Source organism: Martes martes, assembly GCF_963455335.1.
Source record: "Martes martes genome assembly, chromosome: 12".
Taxonomy (NCBI): Eukaryota; Metazoa; Chordata; class Mammalia; order Carnivora; family Mustelidae; genus Martes; species Martes martes.
In genome coordinates this window covers 61,576,002-61,593,485 of record NC_137900.1, presented here as the reverse complement: position 1 = coordinate 61,593,485, position 17,484 = coordinate 61,576,002, and the positions used below count along the sequence as shown (strand labels likewise).

The window sequence follows — 17,484 nt, the reverse complement described above, 5'->3', positions numbered from 1 at the left end:
ATTGCCTCAAGTGGGCCGTGATGGTCAGGAAGGAGTAGAACATCTCGGAGGCGCACACAGGGAGCCCGCCAACGACTCTGGATAAATAAGGAAGGCAGCGCCCAGCAATAAATTAAGCCCTGGGTTTGAGTGGGTGCCTTGGAGGATTTGCGGCCTTCCAGTTGTGTGATTGAGCTACTTGATTGAGCCAGGGGACCAGGCAGCCCCACCTTGAATTCCAGGGCCCCCTGGCTGAGGGAGCTGCCAGCGCAGAGGGGAGGGCGCAGGGGAGGAGGGTGGCCGCTGGTGACACTGGGCATCCAGTCGGCTGCGCCCACGCCACCAGCCAGCCCCTGTCCACAACTGCCTGCCTTCGAGAGCTCCCTCTCGCTCTCGCTCTTTCTTTTTTTTTTTTTTTTGACACAGCTGTGAAGTCCCATTTTGATCAGTGTTGATAGCTTATGAATTCCAAAATTGACAAAATTTACAGAAAAATGAGGATAATCCATCTTCCTTAGCAGCCTGTCAGGAGCTGGCCATACTTCATAATCTCCAATTACAGATGCTATTTTCCGACATTTACATGCAGATATTAGAACCAAATGAAAATGAGAAACAAAGAGAGAATGGAAATGCAGCTATTTATATGTATAAAAGACAAACAGGTAAATTCAAGACATTTAGATTGGATTTGGGGTCCCTTTAGGAGGCTGGAAAGAGACAGCCTGGAGCACGTGGGGTTTCAGAGAAAAATGCTAAGACACGTGGCCTTGCCAGGCCTGCCCGTGGTCTGGCGGTTTGGGTTCAAAACGGGTCAAGCCTGCTTGGAACAGCTGGGGATGCGCTTGATTTGGGTGGGGTCATGTAGGGCCTCCCTCAGGGTTTTCAGGGGACTCTGGGGACCACCCCTAGCTCAGGCTCAGCCTTCGAGCCCAGACATAGTTCACCAATGAGTGAGTTTAAACCCTTAAGCCTTCATTTTCAACAATGGTGTGTGTGTTGCGGTGGGGAGACAGGAAATGCCACCGGACTCAGACTCTCCCTGGCAAATTGCAAAAAGTTGGCACATTCTGGTGACCAGTGCAGCCCTGGCTCCTGAGCAGAAGACACATGAAGGTACCACTGTCTGTCAGAAGGGCTCTGGCCAGGTGCACCGGGAGTGGCACCAATAAACTTTTAAAATGGGATATAAATAACAAAATTAATGGGGAGAGGAGTTCTGATACATGGATCACGCGCCTCCTTCTCGAGGCTAATCTGGCTGAGAGAGGAGGGCCTGGGAGGAGGCTTTGTAATGAAAATGTTCTTCCCATAAAATTGAAGGGAGAACAGCCTTGTTGCCCTCGCAGCTGTATGTGGCACTGGCTTCTGGAAAGCCGGGATATTAATTAGCACTGCTTTGGATTAAACTCTCCCAACCATGTCGGATGGTACGATTTTTTCTCTTTGTGAGCTTGACACGGGTGGTAAGGAGAAGTCTGCCTGGGTTTTCCCCGTTTCTTACTATCGCTGAAGTTTTATTTGGGGATCAGACCTCTTCCTCTCCCAGAAATGAAAATGAGGTATTTCAGGCGTTTCCAGGGCGGCTGGGCAGAGAGAGGGGCTGTTTTGTTGGAGGAGACAGAGAGGGTGGAGATGGTTGGACCGGGAGATGGGGCTTGAAAGCGTTTGTTTTTTTGTGTGAAGCCTGTTTCCAGCCAGCAGTTTTATATTATTTGAGGTTTGATTTGTGGGAGAGAGGTGAAGGAAATAAAACTAGAAGGCTGAATTTAATGTATATGTGTGTGTGAGAGACAAAAGGAATTGTTAGAAATGAGACTCAAACCAGGCTCTCCGAAGTGTGTTTGTTTACACGTCTGGACTCAAGGCCAAGGGCTTGCCTGCTAAGTAAATTGTAGGTATTAAAACACACAAAATGATTATTATGCTTTGTTTCCAGGTACAAAATGTGAGACTCGTGAAATTAGCAAATCACTGCAGAACATGAAGGTATTATCAATAATTAAGAGCAAAGGCTCTGAAGTCAAGTTAACCCTGATAAAAACGCAAATACACAGAAACACTGTTGTCATTGTGCTAGTTTTTTTGCTACTGCCTACATTAGCTAAATTTGGGCTTAGACATAATAGCTAAAACCAAAGCCTGGGGTCAACTTCCTTCCGTTTCTGATGTCTCTAAAAGCCAGAAGGTTACCTTCGATAAGGAACACAGTGCTTGAACCAAGCGGTCCGAGGCCTGATTTTTCCTTGACAGGACTAACAATGTCACGCGGTCCTGGTTGTTTCTGTTGGTTCTCACTAATGTTAAGATCAGTTGCTAGTTCTGGCATCCGTCTGAGCATGGCTGTCCTCTGAGTCTGAGTGGGGAGAAGAGAGAATAAAGTTAATGGCATCTATGGCCGATTCCATCTGGAAATATGTCCTGCAGGAGGTCATTCTTGACCCAGGCCTTGCAGGGGTGGGTAGACAAGGGTGGGAGGAGAGAAAGGGCCCTCAGGGAGGGGGAATGGCCCTGTGACAGGTGCAGGGTCAGGAGCAAGCAGGTGTCTGAAGGGGCCTGTGAAGTATATGGGACCTCACCTGGCCTGAGAGTTGGCATCTCTTTCCCTGGGCCCTGACACCTCCGTATGAGACACTTGGAATCCCAGTGAAGAGCACACATCAGAGAGGACTGAGTCTGACACCCCCTCCACGGCTCAGCCGCCTTCCCTACCTTTGGTTTTCTCATCTGCCCTGGGATGGGGTTGATGACAGTGGCAGAGAGATGGTGGGTAGTGCTATAAGATCTTGGACTTGGGGTCTCACCACTGGGGATGATGGGGACACGTTCACTGGGCTCCTTGTGCCTCACTTTCATCATCTGCCAAGTGGGGACAATGGTAATACCCCTAGGGTTATTTCAAGGATGCGGTAAATGACCGTGTTTTAACACCTAGAATCGTACCTGTATGTAAGCAGCAACTAGGGAGTTCATGTTATTCTGAGGGTTATTAAAAGTGTGTGAGGGTTGGGGCGCCTGGGTGGCTCAGTGGGTTGAGCCTCTGCCTTTGGCTCAGGTCATGATCTCGGAGTCCTCGGATCGAGCCCCACATCGGCCTCTCTGCTCAGCGGGGAGCCTGCTTCCCTCCTCTCTCTCTGCTTGCCTCTCTGCCTACTTGTGATCTCACTCTGTCAAATAAATAAAATCTTTAAAAAAAAAAAAAAAAAAAGTGTGTGAGGGTTTAGGTGACAGCCTGTAGAGGCCTCAGACTTGCAAACCAAGGAGTCCTGGTCTTCTCAGCTTTTTGTTGTTGTTGTTGTTGTTGTTTTGTTTTTGTTCTTTTTCCTGGTACTTCTCTTGCCTGGCTTCTGTTTGGTCCTAGCAAACCTCGGGGACAAAGAGGGCACTCTCCCTCAAGGCCGTTTGTGTTGGCCTTTGCAGAATATCACTCTTTTGAAGGTTCTGGCTCAGAGGGAGCAGACAGGGCAGAGAGGTGGCCTGTGGCCCAAGCAGTGTGTGTATGTGTGCACACACGTGGGCCTCACCACGGCAGGGGCGGCCAGGCAGAGGCAGGTGTGGGGGGCAGGGCATTCGCTTCCCTGCCCCAACTCCATGGATTTTGCGGAGGGAAGTCTCCTTCCTTTACGGCCCCAGGATAACCTCTGTCCTTCTGCAGCTGGGAAGTCCATCCTGAAAGAAGGTCAAACATGAACATCTCCAGCAACCCCTCCACCTGAGGACACCAGCTACTTTAGGATGGCAGGGAGAAGGGTTCCCTTTGCATGCCCCTCTTCAGGGCCTTTGCTAGCCAGTAGGGCTGCATTCCTTTGGAGATAATGGACCTCCCTGCCCTGCCCCCTTTCTAGTCCCATAGCAGGATGAGACAGCTAGACCCCACCACGGACCACCTGGGAGACGCCCACAGGGTTTGGCTGCCTGGAGATAGGGCTTTGTTTTGGGGGGACTCTCTCCCCTCTTCTTCACGTCAGGATCTGGAGCCACTCATCACACAGACCGGCAGAACCCAAGCAGGCCCTGGGGCTCCAGAACAGGGTGTCTTCTTCCTCCTCCTCCCCTGTGTGATCTCCCTGCCCCCTCGCATTACACACACCACCACACGCACACTGCACCTTCATATCACTTAGGAGGCCTTGACCCCTTGGTCCTCGCTCTCATCCTCCAGAAGCGGAGCTTAGTGCTCCAAGCCTTGGCACTTCTTTTCTTGCATTTGGAAGATAAGAGCCAGAATGCTCTGTGCCCAGGACCTTCTCTTCCCCCTCTTCTAACAGAACTCCTAAGGTTCAGGGTGAGCCCTGGGTTCCTTTGCCCCTTCTCTCCCTCCCTTGCTCAGTTTCACTCAGGATAGGTCTTCCCAGGCCTGCTGGGATCCAGTAGGATCCAGTGGGATCCAGCTTCAACCGAGGCAGAGATGCTACCTGTAGGCGTCTTCCCATTGAAAAGGGGGAGCAGACATGGTCCCAGATTACTAGAGTAAAGTAGCATGAAACAAACGTCCTAAAGGAAGTGCAGGGAGATTAAGAGAAGGAAATGATCTATTTCAACCACAAACTTAAGGAAGATTCAGGAGCAGATGCCCTTTGGTCTGGATCATAGACAACAAGGATTTCGACTGGGTGGGGATGGGAAGACAGTGTGAGCCAAGGTACTGATGTGGGTTTTCAGGGATTGTTGTGCGTGGTGTGGTCGGAGTAGAGGACGATGTTTGGAAAGTAGGATAGATAGGAGTGGAAGCTGGAAAAGTAGGTTGGAATTTGGACTGGGGCCTGTATAGTTCAGGTCAACATTACCAGGAAGCAACGTGAACCCAGTAAGAGTTTGTAAGCGCTTGGGTAGGGGTGGGAGAAAATGAACACTTAAACAAAATTACATACGCAATCACTTTCCATGTCTAATGATCTTGTCGTGAGCTCTGCATTGATTGAGAACAGCATGAGTCATCCAGGTGATGAGGTCATCAGAAAAGCAGAAGCAAGCTTTTTATGCCCCAGTCAGAGAGAACATGTCCAGAATGAAGAGTGGAGGACATAAGGGGCCCTGCATTGGCTCCGGGAGGGAACAGTACTGCCTCCCATGGCATTCGTAGGAAGTGGAGCCTCTGAGAGCACACCCAAGACCAATGTAGGGAGGCCTAAAGGGACGGATCTAGCACTTTCTCATAGCCAAGTTGGGTGGCCAGGCAGTGGTTGGCTCAGGAAGTAGTGAGTTCTCTGTCACTGGTAGGGTTCAAACATCAGATAAAAGACCAGCCTTCATCATCACTCCTGAGCTCCACTGGGCTCTGAGATTTGGAGCTCAGTAAAATTCTCTTAAGTGGTCAGGGGACCTTCTTGTTAGTCATTGCTGAAAAAATTTCTCTTGGACAGAAACTACAATCTCTAATTTCAGTCTCCTCCACGGGGCTTCCCCTACTATTGCACACCACCTGGGTGTGTGTCTGGGGGTGTCCTGGAGGGGTGCCTGGCGGGCTGCCACAGAGTAGGGGGCGATGAGTCAGGTAAACTTCGCAAATCTCTTGATTTGATTCCACTGTGATCCACTGTGGCCCAAGCATGAGCACAGATCTGGAGAACCAAATGAACAGAGAGCATGTCTCATCCGTGCCTCTAGTGCTTTCTGATAAATATAAGCACCCTGAGATCACTTATCCTCTCAGTGACCCTAGAAAGGACCTCGGGTGCTGTTGGCAGAGCCAGGCCGTGGTACCTGTCCCAGCTCATTTGGTTCCACAGGCATTTATGTCACATCTGTTCAGAGCTGGGCACTGGGCCAGGAGCTGCTGTCACAAAGAGGAGGGAGACACAGCTCCATCCTCATGAAGTTCACACTCCAGCAGGGGGATGAGGACCCTAAACAATTAGGTGTATGATGCAAAGTGCCAAGTGTAGTGACGGAGGTATGACCACTTAGTTGTTCTGGGAACACGCAAGAGGGGAAATCGGGGAAGGCTTCCTGGAAAGGGGAGGTCATTCAGAATCCGTGCAGCTCTTTCCTCCCAGTCAATACCTACAGTACCACTGTAGATTATGGAGTACTTTTGCAAGCATCATTTACAGCAGCCCCTTACAGCCAATTTATTTATTTATTTTTTTAAGAGAGAGAACACACACACAGGCAGTGAGGGGGGGAGCAGCAGAGGGAGAGAGAATCCCAAGCAGCCTCCATGCCCAGCTTGAAGCCAACACAGGGCTCAATCCCACAATCCTGAGACCATGACCTGAGCCAAAATCAAGAGTCACTCCAGAGTCAAACGCTTGTCGATTGAGCCACCCGGGTGACCCCGGCAACCATTTATTTTATTGATTTCACTTTAAAAAATTACTTATTTATTTGAGAAAGAGAGAAAGAGTGGGGGAGTAAGAGGAAGGGCAGAGGGAAAGGGAGACAAGCAGACTCACGCAGGGCTTGCTCCCAGGACCCTGAGACTGCGACCTGAGTGGAAATCGAGAGCCAGATGCTTAACCCACTGAGCCGCCCAGGCATCCCAGCAAACATTTTTTAGAAGTTTAATTCATCTTTATTAGGTTCAGTGGGGATGGAACGCTAAAACCTTGTTTTTTGTTTCTTACTCTTTTTTAAATTAAACTTTGGGTTTGAGATCATTGCAGATTTACATGCAGTTGTAAGAAATAATACAAAAGGATTCTATATATCCTTTTCCGGTTTCTCCCAGTGATGATATGTTGCAAAGCTGTAGTACAATATCACATCGAGGTATTGGCGGTGATAGACTCTAGACCGAGAACAGTCCCCCCATCATAGGATCTCTCCTGTTGCCTTCTGCAGCATTTTTCAAGTGTTTGTTTACACGTCTTGCCCTGAGAACCCAAAATATGAGAATATAAAGGACTTCCCTGTGGGACTTGACATTCTTATCATCTACTTTGTGCCTTCTCATGACCTTGGGAGGAAGGTCATGTATCCCCATGTTACACATGAGAGAAGCAGCCGGGACCATGAGGTGTCTGGCCTGGCTCCACACAAGGTGAACTTGGCCTGTCTGGTTTGAACCCTGTCTTCCTGGCCGCAGGGCTGGCGGGCTTCCTTAGCCATACTCCTCTCCTGAGGAGTTGCAGCCAGGCATCTGGATTCAGGGTAGAATCCCACAGAGTGTGACCTAAGCCTGACCTCAGCCACATCAGCAAGAAACCTGGCAAGGACCATACCTGTGCAGAGCACAGAACCCCTCCCCCTGAGGTGAGGCCTTATAGCCAGAAAGCCCCTGCCGGCTCTGGTCCATCTCCCTCATTTGACCCCTGCCCCAGGGTGAATGGCAGTCCAAGGCAGTGTCCGATCTCCAGGCTCCCTGCAAATTGGTTTGATCCGTGGTAGTCAAGACAGAACTATTCCCCCCTCCCTTTTTAAAAAAAAATATTTTATTTACTTATTTATTTACTTGTTTGTTTGTTTGTGGGGGGAAGGGTCAACAGAAAAGGGAGAGAGAGAACTTTAAGCAGGCTCCACACCCAGTGCAGAGCCCAATGTGGGACTTGATCTCACAGCCCTGAGATCATGACTGGAGCCGAAATCAAGAGTCAGACACATAACTGACTGAACCACCCCGGGGCCCCTAAAGATTTTATTTTTAAGTAATCTCTGCACACAACATGGGACTCGAACCCACAACCCAGAGGTCAAGAGTTGCACACACAAAGGCTGAGCCGGCCAGGTGCCCCGAGACAGAACTTTCCTTAACGTGTGCTCTGCAGGTCCAGTTCTCGGGTTACCCAGGTTATAAAAGTGTGGAACCTTCCTGCTCCTTGCCTGCAGCTCCAGGGCTCTCTCCCTAGCTGGGGGAGTGGTGCTCAGCCTGGGGCCACAGCATTTTACAGAGGAGGACATCCCACCTTAAATGTGTGAGCTTCCCCCCCGGGCTGATAGTGAAGTCTTGCCAAATCCTAATTCCACTTTGGGGGTAATGGGCCAGGACTGAGCTTGCACTGGGCACACCGGGGCTCCCCTCTTTGAGCTCCGTCATTGCAAGGACTTTGCCAACTAGAAAGGGCCAGGCAGACGGGAGGCCTTATGCTTCGTGTGTTTGGAACCTTGACACATCCCTGAAGATGGAGAGGTACCAGACTTCAGGACCACAAATTCCTGGCTCCCTGCTTCCTCTGGGGTGCGCTCATTATTCTGCGGGTGTTTTTTGGACAGTTGATGGGTGTGACAAGTGGGGTCGTGGCTCAAATATGGACTGTTTGGGAGTTTTGACTTTAATTATGGAAGAGTTCAAAAGTAGACAAAATAGTCTAATTACCCTGTAAGCACCCTGCCCCTGGATTCAATGATTCTTGACTCCTGGCTCGTCCTGTTTCATAGGTGCCCCTGCTGCCCCCACACTCTGCTTTAGTTTCCCACAGCTTTATTGAATTTTAATTTTTATATCATAAAATTCACTCATCTGAAGTATACAGGTCAGTGATTTTTAGTCATTTATGGAACTGTGCCACCAACCCCAACAGTCCAGTTTTAGAACAGTTCCTTCCCTCCAAGAAGACCCCTCATGTGCGTTTATAGATGAAGCCCTTTCCCGCTCCCGCTCCAGCCTCTCCTGGTCTGCCTTCTGTGTGACAGATTTGCCAGTTTGGGACACCCCACTGATATCTGGCATCTTTCTTTCTTTTTTTTTTTTCTAAGATTTAAAAAATTTATTCATTTGAGGGAAAGAGAGGACACAAGCAGGAGGGAGGGTCAGAAGGAGAGGGAGAAGCAGGCTCCCCATTGAGCTGGGAGCCCGATGAGGGACTCGATCCCAGGATCCTGCGATCATGACCTAAGTCGAAGGCAGATGCTTAACTGACTGAGCCACCCGGGTGCCCCAGACCCAGTGTCTTTGACTTAGCATGCTTTTAGGCTCACCTGCACTATAGCGTGCGTCAGTGCCTTGTTCCTTTGTACTGTGGAGTAGTATCCCGTCACATAGTTAGACCACAATTTGTTAGCAACTGAACTTTGTTACCTTCGTTTTGAGGCTGACTCCAGACATCCTATCACTTTATCTGTAAATGTTTTAGAATGACTCTTTAAAAGATAAGACCTTAACAAGCATAACCACGGTATCATTATCACATCTAAAAAGTTAGCAAATCTGTAATGTCCTCAGAGATCTCAAATATACAGTCTGTGTGTGCATTTATAACAATTTCATAATGTCATAATATTTTTTATAGTCACATTTTTTACAGTCTATTTGTGGGAGTCAGGGCCCACACTGTGACCCATTGATACGACTCAAGTCTCCTCTAACCTATAGGATCCCCTCTGTCTCTCTTTTCTTGTCTTGGAGCTCATCTGTTGAAGAGGGAATCCCTACTTTGTCAGGTGACCAGCTAGAGGGGCAAAGGGCCATCAGCAGTGGCAGTGGACTTGGAGATCACATGCAAGTCCTCAGACAGCTGGGGAAGAAAAGGCCAGGAAGGGAGACCACTGTCCTCCGGCCCCAGCTCCAACCCAGCTGCCCGGGGCATCCAGACCCGTCTGCCTCCTCAGTCTCAGGTCATCAGACCAGGCCCTGGGGACACAGATCCCCCACTCCAGCTCGTGTCCCCCGCTGGGTAGGTGTGTCTGTGGGCAGGTGTCTGGTCCCTCAGAACGGGTGTGGTTGGCCTGGCACTGGCCCAGCTTCCAAGGACCTCCTGAGGCTGGGCAGCAAGCCTGGAGGAGCCCCGCAGGTGACGGGGAAGCCTCTTGGGCTGACGTAGCCGTCTGAGGTAGCCAGCCCTGCAGCCTTGTCCCCATGCCCTGCCCTCCTTCGTGCTGCCCTCCTTCTCACGTGTCTGTGTTTCTTTTCTCCTCCATGCTATGGCAGTGGTGCCCCGTGCTGATGAGACAATACTTGGTGCAGCCCCAGGCAGTCCTTTTCCAGGTAATTTCCTAGGGACCCAAATGACACCCAGCACCCATTTTCCCGGGGCACATGGCTCCTGGAGTCCCTCCTAGGATTTCTTTCCCCTTGTGTGGCTTAGCTTCCAGAGTACCATCCCTGCCCTTATCTGAAGGACCTGCATACCCATCCTGGCAGGCAGGCAGCAAGGAGTTTGACTTAAATCTCATTTTATTAACAAGGAAAATGAGGCCCCAAGAGCTGGCCTGGTTTGCCTGAGGTCACACAGGAGAGAGAGAGGTGGAGCTGGGCTGAGAACCCGGTGCTATCGCTCCTGGCTCACAGTTTTTTCTACCACAGGGGCAAAGGCTAGATATGAATCAGATAAAAATTAGCTGAGGAAGTCCATTCCCCTGCCTGTACCTCAGTTTTTTCCATGTTGGGGAAGAAGATGACCCTGAGAATCTGTCTAGCTCAGACACTGGAGAGTTCAAGACTTTCCATCATCTGGAGCATGGTATCTGTGAGGAGGGTGTCCATACCTGCTGGCTTTGACCTTGAGGCCTCAAGAGACTCTGGGGCAGTAGGCAGAATTTATCCTCGTTGGTTGCCCTGGAGTGGACAGTCTGTGAATTGCTGTCCTCAGTTCATTTCTCTTTCTGGGTCATGGTCAAGGACGGCACCAGGGCGGTCCTGATGGGAAGGGAGCAGAAGCCCCAAATAATATCCTAAGAAAGAACCCGGAGGGCTCAGAGAAGTTAGAAGTGTGGAACACAGCTATTGCCTGTGATTGTCAGTGGTGGGAGGAGAGGGGGCCCTGTTCCCGAGCGTGTGGGAGCACCAACATGCTCACGCACGCATGACCACTGTGTTCCATCAGTTCAGCCCTTTGTCCCCCAAATAACTGTGAGAAGTGGAAGTATGTTGTCGCGGTTACCAGAGGCACCGATAATGCCTTCTCTCTTCTCTTTCTGTCTCCTGACCTTCCTTTCCATCTTCCTTTATCTGTCATTCTTTCTACCTTGTCCAGTTTCCAGTTTCACAAAGGACCTGAGATGTCCTGCAAAGTAAACAATTATATGTACCTAAGTTAGTAAGTGAAGGCTGAGAAAAAGTTCAGAAATGACGTGGCAAAAGAGGGAAGGTCCTAGCGCCAGGTGCCAGCAATGTTGTGGTTGTGGTGGTTGAACACTGAATTTGACTGAGCTTCTTGGCAGCCAAAGCAAAAACGGGCAAGCCGTGGTTTCCAGGGTTCCTCCTGCTCAACCACAGGCAGGTTAACTACTCAGTAGGAGAAAAACACATCAGGGGTGCTGAACTGGGGAGAGACTGGCAAGGACTTTGAATATTCTAATGGGCAGAATCTTCAGAGGTTTAAAAAAAAAAAGTTCTTTGTATGGCTCTTTTATTTCCTGTAACAAATGTTGAATACCTGATATTTTCTCACAGAAGAGTGAAAGCTCTTCCCCAGAGGTTTTAACTCATGGTGGCCAAGGACATTGTTTTCTGGTCGCCTGACTTGATGAGGGGAGAGTTGGGGGTGGGGCAGGGGAAAGTTAGCGTATCACTTAGGGTTCTTGTTCAAACACTTCTCAGTTAATTTTTAAGTGTTGTGGCTAATGTGCTTAAGGGGCTGTAGGAATGTTCCCTATTCCGTGCTCTCAAGGCAACCTAGAGAGGGAGAGACAAATGGCCATTAAACATGGTAGAAGTATGGTAATGGAGGTCTGGGGAAGTAGGGAAGCATAGACAGATTCATGATTTCTTTGTAGAAGTGGGGGACTCAGGAATGGCTTCACCAAGGAGGTGACTTTGGAGCTGGGTCTTGTGGACAGTGTAGGAGTTCTCTACGTGACGAGTGAGATGAGTCCTCCAGGGTAGGACTGCTGGGAGTGGCTGAGGAGCAGCCATGGGAGGAAGGGAGCCCAGGAGATTGGAGAGAATCATCAGCAGCCCCAAGGGACAGGCAGTGATGAGGACTTAGGGAATAATTACACACCAAAACTGAATGATGGCATCCCCTGGCTCATGCAGGAGCAGAATAACAGCTGTGGAATCCTGCAAAAGAAGGGTCTAGACTTGGGCCAAACCACCACGTGGTGGTGGTGGGAGGTACAGATAGCCAAGGACAGCTGAGGACCGGTTTCCAAGTGCCCTGTCCCCAGGACCCCCACTCTTTAGGGAAGTTCACTCTACCTTCTAGCAGCCAGTCGTGGTTGGGAGACTGGATTTTTGGACCTCCTACCACATGTGTAACACAAGTTACAGATTTTTATCTTGGAAAGGTGATCCAAACCCAACTATCAAGGTGACTGGACAAACTTTGACAATGAATTTATTGACTAAAACAAAATCAGATACCTAGAAGACACTTCCAACTGGACATCAAAGAAATTAAGAGGCAGAATATCCCAGTTGGCTACCCTAGCAATTTTCTTAAACCCAGATTGGTTCTGCTTTCTTGAGGGAGATGAAAGCTTTCCCTTGCAGACCCAGCTGCCCAGCCTGGAGTTCAGGAAGGGAGTAGGTCTGGTAGTGGGGTAGGGAGGGATGCAGGGATGCTGGCTCTTGGTTGAGATTGCTGCCTGGCCCGCCTAAGGGTCACTCATTCATGTTTTCATCCATATGTTCCCTGTGCAAGCCTTTCACAGTCGAATCCCAGCTCGACTACCTTTCCATATTTGCCTTTTTCTACTTTCACTTCCTTCAACGATTGGCATGTGCCCTGTTTCCAGATCCCTCCTGTCCTCTTACCTCTGAGCCTTCCTACAGCACTTACCAGCCTTGGGGGTTGGGGATCACCCAGACCCAGGTTCAGTACCACCTGCCCAAGAACCCTGTCCTGACCACTTCTCACTCCACATTCAACAAATGGTTCTGTGCTCCAGCTCCTCTTGGATAAAGCTTCTGGGCCATGTGTCTTTTCCCTTGGGGTTTGTGGCTGAGAATCAGAGAACATGTCTGGTCTTCACATGCCATCTTGTGCACAAGAAAGGCTCAATAAACACTGAACATTCATTATGCTCAGGCTTCCACAAGGGTACCCGGGAACACAGAGAGGAAGGAGCCCTGTCCTCTACCCCAGAGTCCCAGGAGCTCCAGAAGACACCATCTTGAAAGAGGCCCTTACAGAATTGTTTTGACCTCCTTTTTTGCTCATGGCAATGCACTGAAGGAGCTGTTCCGGTGAGCTTGACTTCCAAGTTCCTTTTTTAGCAAATTAGGAGGCTAATGCCATGACCAGGTCCCACTCGGTGGCGGATGAAGTCTAGACAGTGATCTTTGCCCAACAGCTCCTCGCTACATGAAATGAAAACTTTCTTGGTCCTGACCTGAAGCAAGAAACATATTCTCACCTCTACTTAGTAGACCTGTATCCACTTATACATGAAACAGATTTCTAAAACAGGACTTACTCTTGCTGTGTGTGAGAACCTTAGATATTTTCTGTTCTAGTCTGTTCTAATTTCATTTTTTTTATAATATTGGCACTAGCAAATTGATTTCACATGTGTTTACAGGTCAGGACTCACAGTATGAAAATCATTAGAGTCATTTTCAAGACTTGGGAGTCAGGTGGATTCAGTTGGAATCCTGGCTATGGCACCTAGAAGTTGTATGACTTTAGGGCAAGCTACTTCGCTTCTATCATAGGTTTCAGTTCATCGTCTGTAAAATGGGAATAACATAGAACCTATTTCATGGAGTTACTGTGAGGATTAAATGGAACATTCAGGTAAAGCTCCTGACGCAGAGCAAGGGATCAATAATTGTGAGCTTTTGACATGGGTGTGAAGATTATGGTTCTTATTGCCCTGGCATGACCACTTGGTGGGGCCAGCAGAGCACAGGCAGGTCTCCTGCCTCCTAAGGAGTGGTAGTCAGGAAGGACTTCCTGGAGGAGGAGGCATCAGATCAGGGCAGAGGGATAACTGGGACCCACTGCTCTCCTCACAGTGACCAAGAAACCTGTATGATTATCCCAGGACCACTAGTTTCCTTTTGAAGGGCAGGCTTGTTCCCAAGGATTTTTGGCTGGACCTAGAGCCAACCACGTTAGATGCCTTTGCCTTTCCCGTTTAGGTCTCCAATCCACCTGGAATTGATTTTTGTGTCTGGTGTGAAGTAAAGATCTAATTTCTTTTTTCCCCCCTGTTTCTGGATGGATAACCGGTTCCCCCTTGCACTGTTGATCAGAGGCCATCCTTCCCTGCTGATTTGTACATCCCCTCTCTCATATATCAAGTTTCCATATATGCACAGATCAGCTCCTGGACTCGCTTCTGTTTCACGGATCTATTTATCTGCCCCTGTGCCAGTCCCACGCTGTCTTAATTACTACAGCTCTACAGTGATTCCTGATGGCAGGGAGGCGTGTCCCCATCTCGTCCTTCCTCCTCAGAAGCCTGTGCTCTTCTCTGTGTGTTTCAGAATCAGCCTCTGCTGGAGACGATGGAGAGCCCAGGGGCTCCAAACAAAGATGTCCTCAGGGAGGCTCACGGCAGGGTGCCTGGGCCTGCAGTACCTCACTGACTCACAGCTGCCAACCACCCCAGTTTGAGCTGCCCAAGAATTCTTTCTAATTCATATTCCAAGAGAAACAGTAGGAATGTACCTGTGTCTGAGTCCCGTCTGCCTGACATTGGCCCAGGGGCTCCCCCAGTTCTGTACCCTATGGCTCAGTCCTCAGCCTCCTACCCAAGGTGCCCGAGTATCCTCTCAGAAGACTGCTTGCTTCTCTGTCTCTGTCTGCCAAGGACATAAGCCTGGACAGACAGGGATGTGCTTTCCGTAGGCGAGACCAGGGTCCTGGAGGGAACTGCTTATATCAGAATTTGATATGCACACCCAAGTCTTTGGCTTAGGTGTTTGCAAATTTTTTTTAAGATTTTATTTATTTATTTGATGACAGAGATCACAAGTAGGCAGAGAGGCAGGCAGAGACAGAGAGAGGGAAGCAGGCTCCCGGCTGAGCAGAGAGCCCGATATAGGGCTCAATCCCAGGACCCTGGGATCATGACCTGAGCCAAAGACAGGGGCTTTGACCCACTGAGCCACCCAGGCGCCCCTGCAAATATTTTCTTTACCTGAAAATTGGCCTGGGGGTTAGGTGGGAGGAAGAGACCTGGCACTCATGCTTCTCATTTTGTCTGTCCCTGAATGTGAAGACCGAGGTTGGCATCTTTTGGAGACTGCTGTGATGGTGGCATGGATGCCAAGGAAATGCCAAGCTCTGATTTCATGAAATGGCTTAAAGAAAGGAGCATGATTGTGGGCCAGGCGCCCACAGTTGGCGGGAACATGCTCAGTCCAAGCTGTGCGCCCCGCAGTTCTCAGCAAACAGGTGCTTGCCAAACTGTGGTTCGTTTGGTCATATTGTATTGGATTTTGAGTGAAAGATTTTGGGGGACTACTCCCTGCACTGGGATTCTGCCCTGTTGGCTGCGGACAGAACCCTCTTTGCCTTGGGCCTCAGTGTGCTCATCTATGAATTGAAGGCGTGGCATGATGATGTCTCAGACTCCTCTTAACCTTGTTTCTGGGATTCTGCGTCTGTGGTTTAAGAGCATTGAAGTCGGACACTTTTCTCTCCATCCTCTTGGCAACACGACTCTTATCTCTGCCTTGTTCTTGGTTGCTGATATCTCCCTCCCTGCGTGGGAGTGGCCGTCTGTGGCCGCCAGGGCGGGGCAGGTGGAACCTGCAGGGACAGGAAGCTAGGCTGGGATTCTAGTGCGGCTGCACGGAAGACCGCCCACCTCCTCCCCCGGGGACAACTGCCGAGTTTGGACACCTGTCTTGTTCTATTGAGCCGAGCCTGCTTTCTCAACACTGGGGGTGGGGAAAGGGGGTTGTGAGCCCTCAGTGGGCCTTGGCACCGGCATGGGCTAGCCCAGTGAGGTGGCTGAACCCCAGAATGTGGTTGGTGCTGGCATTTGGCTGAGGTGTTTTGGAGTCTGGATACTGAGCTCTCTCTGTTTTGTTTCCTCTTTCAGACCACTGAGTATTCAGCGATGGCCTCGCTGGCTGGAGGGCTGGACGACATGAAGGCCAACCTGACCAGTCCCACCCCTGCCGACATCGGGAGCAGCGTGCCCGGGCCACAGTCCTACCCCATTGTGACAGGTGAGGGTACCTAAGGTGGAAGAGAGAGAAAGAGAGAGAGATTGACACAGAGAGACTGAGATTGCCTGCGTGCAATGAGTGGCTTGGTGCTTTTGGACTTGACTGGACATTTTTTGTTTTAATAATGATATGAGGTCCTGGTATCGGTCAGGCAGGAGACTGCTGGGCCCAGGGGTTGTGACTGTGGTGAGAGTAGGTTCTTTGTTGCTCCGATAAAGCCAGAGGAGAAAAAATGCCAAAGGGACTATGGGCTGAGACGGATGGCAGGTGAGGCCCGTGACAGAGGGGCCTCGGTGATTTCGGAAAGTGGGTGGGGCCTGGTGTTCAGTCCCTCTCGTGAGAAGGGCAGCCCTGGCTGGTGAGACTTGAGAAAGAGCACACTTCTGGCAAACTGTCGTTGGCATTTCAGATTTCCAGGCAGAGGCCAGTCAAGAAGGGCAGGAGGATTAGGCTGGAAGGTGATTGGTGGATACGAAGTAGCTGCCTTTCTGGAAAGCCCAGGGCCAGCCTCTTTCGCTCTCAGTGTAAAGAGTTTGGACCCTGGAGGCACGCTGCTGGATTTGAACTTGCCGTTGACTAGCTCTGTAATCTTGGGTAGATCATGTAAAAATTCTGGGCCGTGTTTAAAAAATAAATCCCTAAAATGGGGATGGTGATAGCGCCTGACCCATGGTGTTGTTGCAAGGATTAATTCATTAATTAATTTGTAAAAGGTGCTTAGACTTGTTCAGCACACAGCAAGCACCGATGTGCGTTGCTTCTCGTGGTGGCTGGTCACCACTTTTGAGCTTGGTGCCGCAGAGGGGCCTGGACTTGAAGGGCTGGGTTAGGCAGATACCTTTTCCCACTCCGACAGCAGTGAGATAATATGGGAGGACAGATTCTGGACATTTGTCCAAGCGGGCAGGCAGGAAGCAGTCTCAGATACTAGACAGACAGATAGTGGGAGCCTTGGGGCTGGCCCTTGGCCCAGAGCCAAGGGGTCCAGCCGGGGGTTGCAAAAAGTCCCTGTAGGCTGCTAAGCAGGACATGGTAAGAAGGAACTGACAGGGGTTCTTAGAAGTACAGGTGGGCTATGGTTATGTCAGGGAAGCTGGGAACTGGGCTTGGGTTAGAACTTTGGGGTAGAGGGCTGGATGTCATATAGGCTCTAAGACAGCGAGAGCCCCTCTCCTCCTGAAAGGCTGTGGTTGGGCCCAGGCAGGAGGTCTGGGAGTGGATTGGGTTTTCAGGTAAACCTTTGACCAAAGACTTGTTTGTACTCCAGAGCGGAGTCAGAATTATGCTTGATCTTTAAATTTTTTTTTAATTTTAGAGATAATTCTAGCCCCAAACCATTATTACTCTTTGTGTTGTTTTTCACTCTCATCTTTCCTAAAAGCACATTAAATTATCTGCTGTAGAATCGTAAAAGCACTCAGGTCGTGGATGGTTACCTTGGAAGAAATATTTTCTGCCTTTTTCTGGGAAGAATAGAGAAAATGGGCTGTTTTGCCTGTCCGTCCACAGAGGTGTGTTTTCCTGGGGGTTCACTGCTGAAGGGGTGTTTCTGTGGAGGA

General features: G+C 49.9%; 1 protein-coding gene across 8 annotated transcripts in view; it reads left to right on the top strand.

The window, feature by feature from the left end:
• The window catches only part of PAX5 (paired box 5), a gene marked incomplete at both ends in the record, with an annotated part of 187,412 nt that overhangs the window by 93,509 nt on the left and 76,419 nt on the right, over positions 1-17,484 (top strand). For all 8 annotated transcript variants that reach the window (XM_080819890.1, XM_080819889.1, XM_080819887.1 and 5 more), the window contains one exon: positions 15,796-15,925. In XM_080819890.1, the coding sequence (XP_080676016.1) occupies positions 15,796-15,925 (130 nt within the window). The remainder of the gene's footprint in view (positions 1-15,795; positions 15,926-17,484) is intronic.